The sequence below is a fragment of the Atta colombica genome, unplaced genomic scaffold, assembly GCF_001594045.1.
Source record: "Atta colombica isolate Treedump-2 unplaced genomic scaffold, Acol1.0 scaffold150, whole genome shotgun sequence".
Lineage (NCBI taxonomy): Eukaryota > Metazoa > Arthropoda > Insecta > Hymenoptera > Formicidae > Atta > Atta colombica.
In genome coordinates this window covers 2,202,576-2,220,296 of record NW_017259240.1, presented here as the reverse complement: position 1 = coordinate 2,220,296, position 17,721 = coordinate 2,202,576, and the positions used below count along the sequence as shown (strand labels likewise).

At 28.4% G+C, this 17,721-nt stretch overlaps 1 protein-coding gene across 2 annotated transcripts; it reads right to left on the bottom strand.

The window, feature by feature from the left end:
• Window positions 1-389: 389 nt before the first annotated feature.
• LOC108685348 (multidrug resistance-associated protein 4-like) lies at window positions 390-15,079 on the bottom strand. 2 transcript variants are annotated; one of them, XM_018190095.1, is made up of 18 exons: window positions 15,007-15,079; window positions 14,840-14,945; window positions 13,884-13,994; window positions 13,379-13,544; window positions 12,733-12,963; window positions 7,922-8,053; window positions 7,409-7,600; window positions 6,959-7,267; window positions 6,320-6,859; window positions 5,691-5,996; window positions 5,020-5,202; window positions 4,035-4,527; window positions 3,415-3,645; window positions 3,010-3,249; window positions 2,525-2,787; window positions 2,017-2,456; window positions 1,164-1,293; window positions 390-728 (listed from the first exon to the last, which is right to left on the bottom strand). In XM_018190095.1, the coding sequence occupies exons 2-18, from the start codon at window positions 14,911-14,913 to the stop codon at window positions 516-518; spliced, it is 4,254 nt and encodes a 1,417-aa protein (XP_018045584.1). In that variant the 5' UTR covers window positions 14,914-14,945; window positions 15,007-15,079; the 3' UTR covers window positions 390-515. The 2 variants fall into 2 exon arrangements, with proteins under 2 accessions (XP_018045584.1, XP_018045582.1); XM_018190093.1 differs by having other exon boundaries at window positions 14,840-14,949; window positions 15,007-15,063.
• Between the last annotated feature and the right edge of the window lie 2,642 nt (window positions 15,080-17,721).

The following is a 17,721-nucleotide window of genomic DNA, read 5'->3' as shown; positions in this document are numbered from 1 at the left end:
ACGACATTTGCGTTATAATTATGGGGCAGTAACTAAAAATTAAAGTTATTAAAAATTAGCAAATAATACTAAACATGCAGTTATGTCTTATCCTCAATGTATATCTTCTCTATGGTTCTCTTTCTTGTTTCATTCTTTTTCTTCTTCGTAAATTTGATCATGTACTAACTGATATAAGAGCAACATGTATAAATATACGTATATATTATAAATACAATGATTCATAGGACAGAAACAAATGTAATATATAATATAACTAACTAATTTAAAGAAGGCATACAAAAACGACTTCTTAATATTAATAATATATAATCAAACAAATATGATGAATAATTTGCTATAAATAATTTAATTCATTTTTAAAATGAAAATTCTAATAGCACGGGTTGATTAATTTCATGAGTCGTTGTATATATATATATATATATATACACACAATATATATATATATATATAAATTTATACACACTATATAGTATATATATTTTTAGTATAGATTTTTAGAAGTAGAAAATCTATAAAGCGGTCTGTTCTGTAAGCGTGGTGTCGCTTTCACACTCAGTATTTTGCGCCGACAAGTTCAATTCACAATGATCATTATTCTTCTCGCAAGCCTTCTTCGCTTGTTCTAAAAGACTTTGCGCCATCTGATTGCCCGTCTTCTCCACCATTTGTGAAAAGTAACCATTTGATTTGTCGTGTAACAGCTCATATGGGCAACCAAATTCCTATTGATATGACAATTCTAATTATCAAATGCGTATGAAAACTTTTCTCCAAGATATTACAAAATTTTCCAAAAAAATCTTGATTATTCTTTGTATACGTAACATTGAATTTTCAAGAAAAAGTGTATTGTTAAATAGAATATCGATTTTGAACTCTGTAAATAATTTGAAGTAAATTTTCTCTAAAGAGTAAAAATTAAGGTGATCAATAAAAATATCCCAATATTCAATCTTAAAGAATGAAATTTCACTTTTTAGAATGAATTTTATTTTAAACATCTGTCAGAGATTGAACTGATTACGCTATTAATCAAAATTATCATGAACAAACTTTTTAGATAGTTATGAAGAAGATTATATCTCTTAATTTTATCTTACAAAATCAATATTCTTCTTAACTCATTCACGCTTTAATTATTAAAAAGGAAAACCTACCACGATAGAACCGTTCTCCATTACGATGATCCGATTGCTATCTATAATCGTATTCAAACGATGTGCAATCGTGATAACGGTGCATTCTTTAAAACTGCTCCTTATAGTATCTTGAATTAAAGCATCCGTGCTAGAAATAAAGTTTCAAATGGAGGAATGCAAATTTATAAACATGTTAAATTGAGATATCTCTCTCTCTCTCTCTCTCTCTCTCTCTCTCTCTCTCTCTCTTTCGTGCAAATTACAGAAACAAAATATATCAATACAATTTTGATGAAAATGTTTATCAATCCGATTTAATTTAAAAAGATTTGCTTTCTATTAATCTTGAATTTATTATAAAACGAATGTTTATTGTATACCGGACTGTAACTTGATGTACTCTTGTAACATACTGTGAAAATATTTTACATCATTCGCAATAGCAACTTAATAATAGAAAGTTTCAATTATTTACATATGATAATTTATTGCTATACCTCATAGCGAAAAAAGTCATATTATAATAAACTCTCAAAAGTCACATAACTTGTGATGATACTGTGAAATCATCAAAGGCTATACCGCATTATTATTTTGATCTGTATGTGTCATAACAAAATAATTGTTAATTTATCTGTATAATGATGTCATATCTATAACAAAGCGGACATTCATACAATACAATTTTACTGTCATTCATACTGTCATTTCATACCCGTGATAAAGTAAATATTTGCACGTTATCATGACTTTGTTGCGATTATTGTAACTTCATTTGCTATGGAGAATTTATTGAAATATAATTAATCAAAATTTATTGTTTTCATCAAATAATATTTAAATATAATCCTAAAGAATCGTAAAGACTCACTGAGAATCAATATTAGCCGTGGCTTCATCGAGAACAAGCAAGCGATTGTTTCTCAAGATGGCTCTGGCTAGGCATATGAGTTGCCTTTGACCGACGCTGAAGTTATGACCGCCAGAGAAGATATCGTGGTCCAGCGCGACATCATTCAGCTCGACTTGCCGCAAGACTTCCCACAGCTTCATGTCATCGTATCGATTAAACGGATCCAGATTGTAACGTAGACTCTCGGAAAAGAGCACAGGTTCCTGTGGTATAATAGAGATTTTGCAGCGCAGTTCACTCAAGCCCATCGTGCTTGTGTCCCGACCATCGATCTTGATCTCGCCTTCAAGACTTTCATTGAATAAGCGGAAAAGTGCCGAGATCAAGGAAGACTTGCCGGCGCCAGTTCGTCCAACCACTCCAACTTTCCAGCCAGGTTCGATAGATACATTCAGATTCTGTAAAGCCCGATTACGATAGAACACAAATAATGTTTGTAAGAATGAACAGATGGTTTATTTTATACCTTCAAAACTGGTGGATCATCCATATGATATTTCATATTGACATTCTTCAAGATCAATTGTCCTTGGGATGGCCATGTAGGTGGCGGTGGATTATCCGAGGTAATAGGTTCCTCCTTAGGAAGGTTCGTGTACTGAAGAATCCTTTCTACGGAGGTCATCAGAGACACCGATTCGCTAAACTGCTTTGTGACGTATTGTAGACAACCGATTAGGATCAATGACTGCGATATTGCTAGACCTGCTTTGCTGCCGGTTACATTGCCTGTAGTATAAAGAACAAAGAAAACTTGCAATAGTTTGATGTTTGAGAAAAAGAAATTGAATGCAGAAATAAGAATTAAAACTAAAAGCTTATTTAATTCTACTAATTAATTTTTTTAAGTTGTTTGTAGTTTTTTGCAGTCTTTATCTGAAATCCATGGAAAAAAAATTTAACTTTCATTAACTAAGGACCTATTAATTAATTAGATACAATATAATTTACCAGTCTCATTCATTGGTATTAGAGAAAAACAAATGCAGGCGACGAATAGGCATGTTATTAAATCCGCAACGATAACAAAGGCTGTCGAGCATGTTAAAAAGAGATACCACGTGCCACTGTGACGATCTTGCAACTCATCAAATCGTTTTCGCATTAATTTCTCGATTTCAATGCCGCTACTTCTAATCGTCGGCAAACCATTCAGAGTAGCATTTACGTGGGAGAATATGGGACTCTTCACTGAAAACGCAAAAACATATTCAAAAAAACTTTTGAAGAATTTATTAAATTCCGGGAAATGTAAGAACTTAAAAATACGAATTCTTTGGCAGGAGTCCACGAATTTAGATGTAATATACGCCGCATTTTTTTCTAACAACGTGTTATTTGCTCTAATATACTTACTTACGCCTTCGAGACGTTTGAGGTCTTGACCAATCTTCATATAGGATTTCGTAACGAAGAAAAATAAGATGACTAGTATGGCTATCATTATCAGCATCCACTGATTAATTATTACCTCCATGATCATTATACCACATATTACGCAAAATCCCTGGAACGCCTCCAACATCAATTTGGGCAGCCATTCATCCATGATGCCTATATCCTTCGAAAATCTGTTTAAAATTCTTCCTGAAATACAAAAGTTAACTCTCTGCATGAACCGAGAAAAGAAATTACAAGTCCAGGAATCGATAGTTTAGAGCGAAAATGCTCGTATATTATTAATATACTTGGAAATTAATGGAAATTATAAAATGAGAAATCTTGTAAATTCTATTTCAGAATTTACATCTATCTATAAAGAAATTTAGAAAAGTTACAAACTTTTTCAACACTTTCAAAAATATCTTAATTCATTTAGAAAAAAATCTTTCTAAAAAATTTTAAGATTATATAAAAATTATGAAATTTTCTAAAAATTACGTGAAAAATATTTTTAAAAATTGTCATAAAATAATTTTTATGAAGTTTCTGTAAAGTAGTTAAGACGACTATCGAATTTCGTAACTATTGCTCACCGGAAGGATTGTTGTGGAAGAAGAACATGCGCGCCTGCAGCAATTTGAAAAACATGATGTTGTGAAGGTTTCTACTCGAGTTCATAGAAATTTTCATGAAAAGAAAGCTGCGAAACAACGTAGTAGCGATACAGGCGATGATACAGAATGTATATACGTATATGGCATCCATAGTGCTCAGCAGGCCGTCTGGGTTCAACGTGAAAATCGACCCAAGAAAACTATTGTTGTACATGTACGCGAATTGTTTGACATCACTAGTATTTTCAATACGCCTGACATCCTCCAAGGTAGTCCAGTATGACAGCCAATAATCATTCCCGGTAGTGGCGACCTGACTGATGATGAAGCTCATCAGCAATACGAATAGCATGAGATTATTGCCACCGTTATGCAGATATTCCTTGTACACTCTGCCGGCTACTCGACCGTGTGCACTCATCTCGGCTTCCGGGCTGTTCTCCACATAATCTGAATCATCAATGTCCGAGTGCTGCACCATGGCAAAATAATAATCTCATTACATTTATCTCTCATAATAGATGCAATCTGATGAAGTTAATTCTATTAAATCATTTAAAAATGAAAGAAAATAACGTTAAGAAAATTTGTAAATATTTGAAAATTACTTAACTTTTTTAATCTTAATTTAAAAACTTTTTCCGTGTTTTATTAATTGATAATAATTAGTGAAGATATATTGGAAATCTTTAATGCTCGAAAATACGGATACTTTTTAAAATTATTTTATATTTTCGTTTTTATTTATGTTCATTTTTTCTATATTTATTTTACATTTTTATTTTCTGTGCCATCTATTAGGTGGGAAAAAGTTCGTGGCGTTTTTTTAATGCCATCTAATGGGAAAAACGTCACGAATTTTTTCCCACACCTAATATTTTTATTAAACAAAAATAATGTAAAATATTTGTTTTCAGTTCAGTTTCTATATTTTTTTATTGTAAATAACGAGTGACGATCTTACAGTAATGGAACTTCTAGTTGATAATCTTGATGTTCGTCTCGTTATTGTGATTCTCTTAGACATTTCCGAAGCTCTTCTCATATCTTCTTCCTTTCTCGCTTGATTCAAATCGTTTAACATCCCAATGAAATCTTTATTTGATTGTACTAATTCATTATAATTTCCTTGCATTTTCACGAAACCCTTAGAAAACAAATCAGGATATTTAATTTAAAAAATAATCAATCTTCATCTTTTAATTAATTATATATGAATTACATATAAATTAAATCTTTAAAAATTTTTTGTCATTTTTTTATTTAAAAAATTTTATTATTTATTAATTTTAATTATAAATTATCTAATTTTTATGTGTTATTAATAAAATAATGTCTATCTTCATAATTATTGGGTTGTCCAGAAAGTTCGTGCCGCAAAAGATTTAAATTTAATAAATGTATACTAAAATTTAAATCTCTGCGTTTCAATTTTCCTTCAAAATCGACACGAACTTTCCGGACAACCCAATATAATACAAAATTTAAAAATTATTCAGCAATAAGTTAAATTTACTTTTGTCATTATTATATCTAAATTCTTTACTTTTAAAACAAATTAAAAAAACCAAACTTTTAAAATTAAAAATTTTTTAATTTAATAAAAATAACTATAGAATATTCTATGTTACTTACTCGATCCAGTACAATGATGTGATCCGCCCTTTTAAGGAATTGCAGTTGATGTGTGACAAGTATCCTTGTCTTGCCGTGGAGATATTCGGTGATGCACTTTCCATAGAGATGCCTAGCAACACGAGTATCCACTGCGCTCAAGGGATCGTCGAGTAAATAGATATCCGCTTGTTTATAAATCGCCCTCGCAAGATTGATTCGCGCTCTTTGGCCACCGGACAGAGATACACCTCTATCGCCGACCATTGTCATGTCTCCCTGCGGAAATTGTCGGAAATCCTTCGTCAAGGCGCACACATTTGCTACCTGAAACATTTGCCAATTGATTAAAAAGAAACTTTAAAGAATGTTAAAAATTTCGAAATTGGGAAATATTAGACATTTTTCTTTTATCTAAATCACGTATAGATTAAAGATTTTAAAAAATTCATAACACTTGCTAAAATATATCTTCTTTTATATCCAGTCAAAAAAGACGTAATTTATATTTGATGCATAAGATTTGAAGGATCTAATTATAAGAATTGTTACTAGTTACATATAAAAATTCTTGATTCTAACGTGCAATAGCAAGAGTATATAAACACTGTACAATATCCGCAACAATTACTTTGGATCATGAAAATTACCTGCATGTATCTAGTCTTATCATAGGACTGGCCAAACAATATATTGTCCCTTACAGTACCACCAAAAAGCCAGGGTTCTTGACTGGCATAGGAGATACGCAGATTCGGATTGTTAGTGAAGTATCCAGTGGATAAATTGCCCGGAATATTATATTTCGAGGAGCCCTGAGTAAGGATTATGGAACCCGTGCCGAGGTTTAATTCCTTCAGTAATAGATGTAATATAGAAGATTTGCCGGAGCCTACTGCACCGACTACAGCACACAATTGACCTGGCTTGACAATTAAGTTGATATTGCACAAAGTCGGCGGCATTTGGCCACTTATCCAATTGGCAGAAACCCGTTGAAGCTTTACGTATACCGGAAGGTCAGCTAATCCTTGATGTTCGGACAGAACGATACTCCCATTTCTCGAGAGGTACCTGTCTATTTGATTCTCTGCATTAGTTTCTTCCTTTGGTTTCTGAGATTTAAATTGCAACTGTGGCGTGTTCTCCGAGAAGCGTCTCGTGTTCACTTCGTCCATCAGCAAAAAATCCTGTAAAAATTAAACGCATTTCAGTAAGTACGTGACGATAGAGATATAACAATGATTGTAGATTTAAATTCATCATAAATTAGAGAATATAATATATACCTCCAATCGATTGAATGACACTATTGATTCACCCAGCAGTATTAATCCTTGCGGGAAATACAACGCAACGAAGAGTTGAAGTATGTTAAAGTATGTCGACATTGCATAGGCCACATCGGCAGTCAAATTATTTCCCATTAAGACAAACGTTATTATGGTGAAGTAGACGGTCAATCGTTCAGTGAAAACTATGATGGCTAAATATGTGGCGCGCACATACGACGAGAATTTGATTTGCTTGATCTCCAACTTTCTGATTACTGACACAATCTGGCTGAACGGTTTCTCCCAGGCATACATCTTCACCACCTGAACCGAGAATTACTATCTCATAAATTTGTTTCATAAAATTTTTTTATAAATAATACTTGGACGTTTAATATTATATTTTTATTCATTTTCTATATCATTTCAGAATAAAATAATAACTAATCAATCTTTTAAGAATACCTGTATCCCAGCTATGAGTTCGCTCATCAATTGCACTCTTCGATCGGTCAGTGGCGCAGTCGTGGTTCTGAGTTTGAGATTCAAGAAGCTCAAAGTTCCTTGTCCTGGGAGGACGATAATCAACAACGCCCCGATGCCGACAAAACACGAAATACCGACGTTTTGCCACATTATTGTTCCTATGATCACGATCTGCAAATAAAAATAAAGCTTGGTCCGTTTAACAAATTATTTAAGAACTTCGAATGAAAAAAAGAAATTCTACGTTTTTATTAACTCATCTAAACTAGTCAGTCTAAACTAACTCATGGAGATATATACAAATAATTTATATGCATAGATAATAGATATAATAGGTTTTCTACGAATTATACTATGATTATTAAAATGTATACTTATCAAGAATCTACAAAAGAGATTAATAAATTTAAGTAACTTTTTTTCAAGATATTGTTTAATTATCGCAGAATATACACGAATAAAGAATATTTATTTCACGAGATAAAGAATTACCATAAAAGGCATGATCCATATGTAATTCAAGAACGTTGTTAATTGATCGAAGCGAATGACATCATTGCTGAGAAGATTCATGATCTGTCCGGTACCGGTTTGATTCATGGTTGCTGTGTTCAACCGTAATAACTACAACAGCGTTAAAAATAATTATAAATGGAGTAATAGATCCTTTCATTTTTTTTCGCTCCGTCCATACATCCGTCAATACATACAAGCACAACATGAATTTTTCTTTGATTGATTTTTACTAAAAAGATATACAAAACTCCCTATGAAAATTGTAATAAAACTGAATAAAGTTTATTAAATTATTAAATTAGAATCATTCATCATTTAATCAATCATTTGTAATATCTCTGATTGTGACACACACGCGCGCACATTGTCTCACACACACATTTCCATATTGCTTACATGCTTATTCTCTTGTTGTTATTATTAATAGTGGTATTTGTAAATACGTTTCTATGATTTTGTAATGTTTAATAAGAATAAAAAATTTTTGATTATCAAATTATAAAAAAATTATTTAATTATGAAGTTATAAAAAATTATAAAAAAAGTTTTCTACTTATTATTGCAACAAGTAAAAATTGTAATTTTGTACTTAACTAAATTTTATTTAACTAAATTGTACTTAACTAAATTTTTGTCTATAGTTTTCTGGTAAAAAAAATTTTTTTTATACATAATCACATTTCATATATAAAAACATTCTACAAAATTATATAAAAATTTACATAAAATATACAATTAATTATCAAATTAAATATGGACATATACATATATAAACCTTCGGAAAATGTGTTATAATATTTCAAAGAGTATTTAATTGCTGAACAAAGTTATTGTTCTAGAATTTCTTGCACAATGATATGGAATATCATATCTAATGCGTTCAAAATATAAAACAAGTCACCATAAAACTAACTAAATTTTTTCTATACACTTGAAACATTCAGAGCAAAATTTGTAATATATATTTTTTTAATATTTAATTTTCCATTAAAAATTATAATTATTATCGACTGATATTAAATTGATATTATTATATTTTTTATCATGTATAATGGTGCTGTTCTTTTTATAAATGTATAATTGCAAGGTAATATGTTGGTCATTATTCACAAATTATTTCCTGTCTTTAAAGGCCTTTGGATGCCTATTCTAATCTGAAACTTTTTAAGTTTCAATTTTTATAGCAAATTTGAAAGATTTATTTTTGTAATACAATATTTATGTTGTAGTATGGAATATTGTTTGTGTTTGTAATATTAATTTCAAAAATATGACAAATGAATATTTGGCCATCTTTTTCAATATAGATATGACCCAATGTCTATCAATAACATGTTTGCTGATATAATATTCATCGGAAACGTGCTTTTGAGTGATCTTATCTCTTTTAAAATATAGTCCGATAAAAAATTTTTTATACATAATTATGCATAAACGGTTGTACACAAATTATAACCGTTATAAATAAACTACGTATAAATTAGTCATGTGTAATCGTTTATGTACAATTACGTACAAAAATTTTTTTTTATCGAGCTGCTATATTTTAAAAGAGATAAGATCACTCGAAAGACACGTCATTTCGCGATGAATATTGTACGAGCAAACGTGTTATTGATAGTAGTTGAAGATCATGCCTATAATGAGAAAAATATTAGGATCAAATAATGACACATTTCATTTGTCATTTTGAAATTAAAACAAATAATATTGCTTATTACAGTATAAATATTACAAAAACAAATGTCTGGAAATTGCTATAAAAATTGAAACTTAAAAAGTTTTAAATTAGAACAGTTAAAGACAAGAAATTGCGAATAATTGGTCTATTCATATTTTATCTTGTAATTTACATTTGCAAAACAAATAAAAAAAAACAGTGCTATTATGTATTACAAAAAGTGTAACAATCAATTTATAAATCATTCATAATACTTAGGTAATAAAAATTAAATATTTAATATATACATATATTGAATTGGCAAGGAAATATTAATTGCGTTTTTCTAGCTCAAAGTTGTATAATATATATTGAGAAAGTTATCCAGAAAGTTCGTGGCGATTTTGAAGGAAAATTGAAACGCAGAAGATTTAAATTTTTAATTTCATTTATTAAATTTAAATCTTTTGCGGCACGAACTTTCCGGACAACCCAATACAATATCTTCGTCAATAATGAATAAAATTTTAATTTAAAAAAAGGGTTTTAAAACTTGAAATCTCTACTTTTAAAAGCTTACCACATTTTTTAAGTTTATATGGGTTTGATAACTTTATATACCAAAAACTATGAGCTGAAAAAGACAAAAAATTTTCTTCTCACTTTGTGAGTTTGTAATATGCTCAAAACAAATTTAAGAAAATTTTCGATTATGTATCATGAAAGCTTGATATTTTCTCTACAAAATCAGTTTTTGTAAACATTCCTACGATTTTTGGTTACTGAGTTATCGCGGATTAAATAAAAGAATTATTTTGACTTTAATTACTCATATCTCTTAAAAAATGTTATATCATAATTTAAAAAAGAGATTCTTAAAGCTAAAACTTTAGTCTATCAAGATATATTTATATTGATTGATAAGAAAAAAATTGCTGATAAATTTTTATTGATAGCCTTTTAAAAAAACGCAATTACTTTCTTGCCAACCCAATATGTATGTACATATACATTACAAATTTTGCTCTGAATGCTCCAAGCGATTATAGAAATAAAAAATTCATTTATTTTTATGATGACTTATTTTATATATTGAATGTGTTAAATTCCACATTATTCTACATGAAATTCTAGAATAACTTTGTTCAACATTTAAATACTTTCTGAAATATATAAAATTATAATACATATTCCGAAGATCTTTTGCGCTAAACACGATGTTGTTGGCAGAATTGTATAGTTTATCAAGATTTTGTGTAAATGAGAATAAAATGAGCAAAAAATAACATTTTTTATCATTTTTAACATTTTTTATAGTAAACAATAAGCTGATAAGTTGTTTCAAATAAAGGAGAAAAAAGTTAATTTCAATCAAAATGATCTTGGTGTTCAGTATTCAATATTCATATATACAAATGACTATACAATTATACATTTACAATTTTTATAATAAAATAAAAAGTTGTTTTGAATTTATGTATATACGGAAGCGATTATAACTTAATAAAAATAAATGATACAGTCATATCCTAAAATTCATTTGAAAATTCTTGAATTGTACTTTTAGATCCGATAAACTTTATTTAAAAACAAGGTTTTGTTTTGCCATAGAAAATATTGAAAACAATAAAAAGTGCTATTTTTTGCTCATTTCATCTCAATTTACCCATTTTACCCAAAATCCTGATTATATAAATTTTACCAATAGCATTGTGCTCACCAAGAAAAAAATTTTCGGGATATGTACTTCGGAAAGAAAGAAAAGTTACTTTTTATCGAACAATGTAATGAGCGTATGCAAACAACCGAGAATGATAAACAATAAACGTACAAGATAACGAATTTACGACGTACTTCTATTTCTTTAAACATTAAATTTTTTTCACTAAAGAAAACTTTTCCAATAATTTCTTAATTAATTACAATTAATTAATTACAATTAAAATCGGACACTAATATTGATCTCTTCACCCTATAATTTTTAAATTGAATCCTTAATTACGTATCGATGTGATTCCAATGTTATCCTAAATATTAAACATTGCAAATTGATTCAATTCCGTTAAAGAGTATTATATTATTATTACTTAATAAGTTAATGCAAAGTAAATTTTTTCCAACTAAAAAGAAACTGTTTTCTCTTTCTAAGGATTTAATTGGAAAATAACAAATGCATGGATTCACAAACAGAGTTGGGAAATAATACTTGTAACGTTGCTAATTTTTTCGTTACATTTTTTGATAACAATCGTTACTTTTTTCTGTCTGTAACGCTAACAGTAAGATTACATTTTTGCAGTAATGATAATGATTTAATCATTACTTTTATCGTTACTTTAATTTTTTATTGGATAGATTGGATTGGATTATATTTCGATTGCTGAAAGATGTTTTGCTTTTGTATCTCTACAAATGTATTTCTAGCTACCCAAGTTGTGTCGTTGTTATAACAAATAAAATACTTAAAAATTTTTTAATGCTTGTAAATATACAAATATATATTTACAATTTAACATTGTATTATCTATAATAAAAGATTATTAATTGCAATAAATACAATTAGTTGCAATAAAAAAAATGTTCATTTTCTCATTTTTATTTCTTAAAAATTTCTTAAAAAATATTTTATATTTTATATTTTAGACTGTATTCCAATAATCAATATTGAAAATCTGTAATTCACATTATATATTACGTATACATATACAATATATATACAATATACTTTTCAGTACTGGAAGTGAATCTTAAAATACATTTTTAATAATGACATTAATATTTAAAAGTTATATTTAATTAAAATTCGATTGTTCGACTTTAGCTCCCGATGATTGTTTTTGCCAGATTCGATCGTTGTGTCGAAAAAACGCGTCGAAATTAATTTTATCTTATAATGTTTATTTTATTTTATAATGTCGTATGTGAAGGAGCTAAATTCAACAATTTCTCGATAAGTAACGATTCATTACTTTTTCAAATAATACGATAATACGTTACTTTTTGAAGATGAATAACTAGTGACGGCAACAAGTTATTTTTTTTAATAAAAAATAACTACTATAACAGTAAACTTATTTTTTTAAGGTAACGTTCCCAACTCTGCTCATTAGTTAATTCGCATTATTACCTTCCGATAAAGAAGAGAACTGCAAGCAATACGTATCCTCATGCCAACATGTAACGATTGCAAGGTAGAGTGTTGTAACAACATAATGGCGATGATATTGGTAATGATCAGGAAGGTGATGTAGATCATCACTTCGTTCGTTGAAGTTTTATGTTTCTCGTTAGGATCATTAATAAAATATTTGATGATCCAACTTTGCAAGATCGGTATTAGTACGCGTACTACGCTACACTAAAAGAGAAAAGTTGAAATTTAACTTTCCTCTCTCCCTCCAAATAAATTTATAAATTTAATAAATCTGAGAAAAGAGCGAACAAAAGAGAGAGAGAGAGAGAGAGAGAGAGAGAAATCTCAGATTAGTTCAAATTAATTTTTTTCTTCTTCATTAGTTATTAATTAAATCTAATTAGGCATGCACCAGAAAAAGATTGCTGAATATCTGATTTCTGGCAATTCTTTCCGAATATCAGATGCATCTCTAAATCTAAAAAGATTAATTTCTAATATAACAAATTTTTCTATTATTATTTCTTTCTCTTAGTGAGAATATCTTACAATACTTCTTTCCACATGAAAACATTTAATCTAAATTTCATAAATATTAATATCACATGATAAGTATTTCTTTTTAAATGTATCAATATACTTGGATAAATGAGCAGATTCCAATTATGAAATATGGCAACCAAAAGGTTTTGTAGACCGCCTTGTACAATTTTGGATGAGACTCCTTTTTCAGCGGCACCTTCTGCCCATTTTTTCCCATGACATATTCCAAGTTCTTTAGTTTATCCAGCTCGCGATTCCAATATCTGGACGAAAAAAAATGCGTTAGGATTTTAGAAAAGCGAGTATTAAGTTATTAATTTTACTTTTTAATTTTTCTTTCTTCTATATATTTTGCTGCGTTCTCATTTTAAAAGGTTCAAAGAGTAGATATGTATCTAATGTAAAATAATGGCGCCGCAAAATAGAATAGGTATCGAAATTATACGACAATAATATAGATTACACTTGTGTTTTTAAAGCAATTGTTAAGATTCGTTTATTATTCCATTACAGCGAAAGTGAGAACTTTAATTATTACGAGCGTCATTATAATATGCATTCACTTATGTATGTTTGTTGACATCAACGTGAACAATACTCACTTCTCGAGAAGATCGGTCAATTTTTCGGATTCGTCTGCCTTGATTGGTCGATAAATGTCGGATTCCTCCAAATTACGCTTGAAACTTATCATAAATAATTCTCGCATCCACCTGTGTCATCAAAAACAATCTATATAGATTTCATATTGGTATACTTCTTTATATGGTACAAAGACTTTCCTTCTTTTTTTTTCTTTTTATAAATAATAACAAATATATAATACACGCAAACTCGAACATACATATTTAAGTATATATTTTGCAAATTACATATAAATTTTTAGCCGTGAATTGTAAGTATATTAAAATATTCCGAAATAATTATTTCTTCTCTTAGCATCAACATAATTATATATAATTCAGAGAATCAAAGGCTAAGATACTTTACGAACACCTTATAGATGTATTTTCCATTGTAAATTTATTTTAACGATGGATGATTAGAAAAGTGATTGTTTTTGTAGTCTAAGAAAAAATTAATAAATTTCCTCTTATATTCGATAATATACATCCACGTACATATTTGTTAATAATATAGCTCAGTCATACAAAGACAAGAGTTAATTTTTTTAATTACTGCAAATGACAATTAATATGTAAAAAAGAATAGATAAGAGGATGACTCGACGTAAGTTACACGCCATTCTTTTAAATAGCAAGAAAATTTGCAAAATGCTTTTTCATTTTCTTAAAGTAAACCGTAAAATGTATTATACATTGAGATTAAAAGTAGCTATTGCATTACAAGTAAAAGTATTCTTTATTTATCATTTTTGGAGAAATATAATTTTGCTTACAAAAAAATGTCTTCTTAAAGAAAGACATCTCACTTTCTAAGAAAAAAAAAATTTCTAATTTTTTGAAATCTCTCCTTTTTTAAAAAATTAAATTTTTTGTAAGAAACAATGTCTTGCATATTTTCTTTCTTTTATTGAATATATTGAATCTTGACGAACCAGAAGAATAGAATACTGAAGACATTTGCGGTCTCTTTGGGATTTGGCTTCATGTCACTCGTGTCTTTATCCATATTGTCGTACTATCTCACAAAAACTGATACTTCTAGCTAACAGAAAAAACGATCAGCATTCTTTCTTTCTTTCCCCTTTCTCTCTTTTTTTACCGTTTATTCTCCTTCTCTTGCCTGTAGTTTCTCGAGGCAAGCTTTCCAATAGTTAATCCTTTACTGAAATCATGAGTAACTGTACTGCTGCTTTTTATATTGGCCTTAAACATTATTGGTGATATATGAGAAACATCAGCGATAACTGTCCCGTACGTTGTTTGTATAAATATAGCTACGTAATGTGTTTGTTGTTTTTCTTCTCATGCACATGTTACACGCTATTTTTTCTCAGTTTATTTCTTCTTTCTCTTTTTTCCTATTTGTATAATAAAATTTTATTTGTATGTTATTAAACTTAGCCATTTAATAACTATAATTAGATAGATAACTTTTTTAATAGTAACATTATTACTTTAAACAATATTTAAAAATACAAACTTGGCGACACATAAGAGAAATACATTAACTATAAGTTAATAACTGATAGTTATTAACATCTTATATTATAGTCAATTAAAAATTTTTTGGGGAAACAGATTAATTCTTTGACAATAATTTAATTTAATTTAAAAATTTAATTCATAATTTTATTTTATTGCATACGTTAATTTGTTGTATATCATAATATTTACTAAGCATGTATATCTAATGAATGATTATACAAATGTTCATGTTTGCACTATTCCTTTAACGGGTAAAGTTATAGGATCACTTAGATGTAAATATTTAAATAATGCGAATATCTATAGTAGATGTCTTTGACATTTATCTATCTATTTATATATCTTGTGATGTTTGCACTGAATTTTGAACATTGGATAACATTCAGAAAATATCTAAGCCGATTAGGTATTCGGCAGATTTTTGTCTGTATTCATAGACCTTGAACTTAAGGCGTCCTTAAATTTATCTTTAGATGCTTAGCAGCCAATAAAATAATTCGTAGAGCATCTGAAGATAAATTTAAGGATGCCTTGAATATAAAGCCTAACTATGAATAGATACTTTATACATATCTATTAGATATGTCTATTAGTTAGCCATAATAGATATAGATATCGAGAGATGTAAAAATGCATTAGATATCCATTACAATGTTTTCTGTATGAGACAGAATGCAATGATAGTCGTTCGCAAAATAAGCGCAATGAAAGAACCAATTGATCAACATCGCGAAAAAATGACAACAAAAAAATATTATTGGATTAATAAAAAAATTATTAAAACAAATAGTGTACAATATTTGAATATTTTTTCAATTATTTCTAATAGATTCTCTCTCTTTGCGAGTCTAATATAATATTTTTTTATAAGGGATAAACTTTAATGTAAGTAAGCGAGTTACCCCGATTTTAAATACCTTTTTAAAAATGAAAATTCGTAATGATATTATTTGATGAGTTTCGCGAGTCACTATACAAAATTACCCAGATAGTCAAGTCTACAGAGACAGATTTTGAGCAAAGTATATATTATCAATTTCTAATGATAGAAAGGCATCAATCCAATGAACATAATTACGTACAATATAGACAATTTTTAATCATAAAACATCTATGCCAAATAACGAAACATCTACATATTTTTTGTTTTTCTGTAATAAATGAACCTATGAAATAGCAAAATGTTGGGAATCAAAAAGGTAATTTATATTTATTTAATACTGCAATAATACATATCAAAGTTTATTATTCAGATATGTCAAACTTTTATACAACAATTGCCAATTTGCTAACACATATTTATTTTTTTTTTGCATATATTTAGCATAAGAAATGAAATAATTGTTACGTATTTGTGTCTGAATTACATTATATATATTGTATCAGAATTATTAGGGAGTTTTTGAAATACCATTTATCTAGATACGAAAATTAGATTATTTTCTTCTTAACGACTAATTAAAAAAAGGATAACATGATTTTAGCGTTCACTGAATTCACGTTATTGTAAAAACTCCCTAATCACACCACATATATACGCTAGTAATAATTTCAATAAAAGACAAAAGAAAATAATAAATAGTGTAACACCATATTCTATTATGATTACTGATTTTATACAGACGTGAGTCACAATTTTAAGAAAGGAGTGCAATACAGAGGAGTGAATCAAAGCAAGACTAAGATTATTTAAAAGCGAAGTAAAATTAAAAAAACATTCCTTAGGATTTATATTCACGTTTTTCGAATACGAATATTAACATATGCGATAAAACCAGAAACATGCAGAACTAATAATATTTAAAAGATTATTCCTCAATTTACTCTTAGTATTAATAATTTGTTTAAGTTCAGATTATCTAATATCTTTGATAAAAACTAAATGAAGAAAGTAAGTAATCTCTTTTTCTCTTTCATAGTGACAATATAATCTCTTAATAATATAAAATAATAATATAAAGTCCACACAGTTTTCTTTTTGTTTTAAAAAATATTTAAAAGAAAAAATTTAAGGAATCTAAATTTTGCAATTTTGCAATTATATTTTTATATTTCCGTATAACGTTTGAAATATAATATGTGACTCATGTTTAGTATGAATCCTAAAATATATAAAAAAATAAAGAAGCAAGTTGTGTAGTTTATGATAATATGTTTGTATTTGTACTATATAGAGTCTCATAATCACCATACAATTATATATTTTATAGCATATTCTAAAGATGAAGTAAAGTAAAAAAAAAATCCTAAAATGTTCTGGTTGCAATAGTTTTTCAATGATAACCGACCCAATCGAAGCCTCGGTTTAACGCAAGGAAACCTGCTTGCT

Coding starts and splice junctions, on each gene's coding strand:
- LOC108685348 (XM_018190095.1), bottom strand. CDS start 14,913: ATGGATAAAGACACGAGTGACATGAAGCCAAATCCCAAAGAGACCGCA. Junction 13,995..14,839: donor TTCAGTATTCTATTCTTCTG/GTTCGTCAAGAT, acceptor TTGATGACACAG/GTGGATGCGAGAATTATTTA. Junction 2,788..3,009: donor AATACCAATGAATGAGACTG/GTAAATTATATT, acceptor TTTATACTACAG/GCAATGTAACCGGCAGCAAA.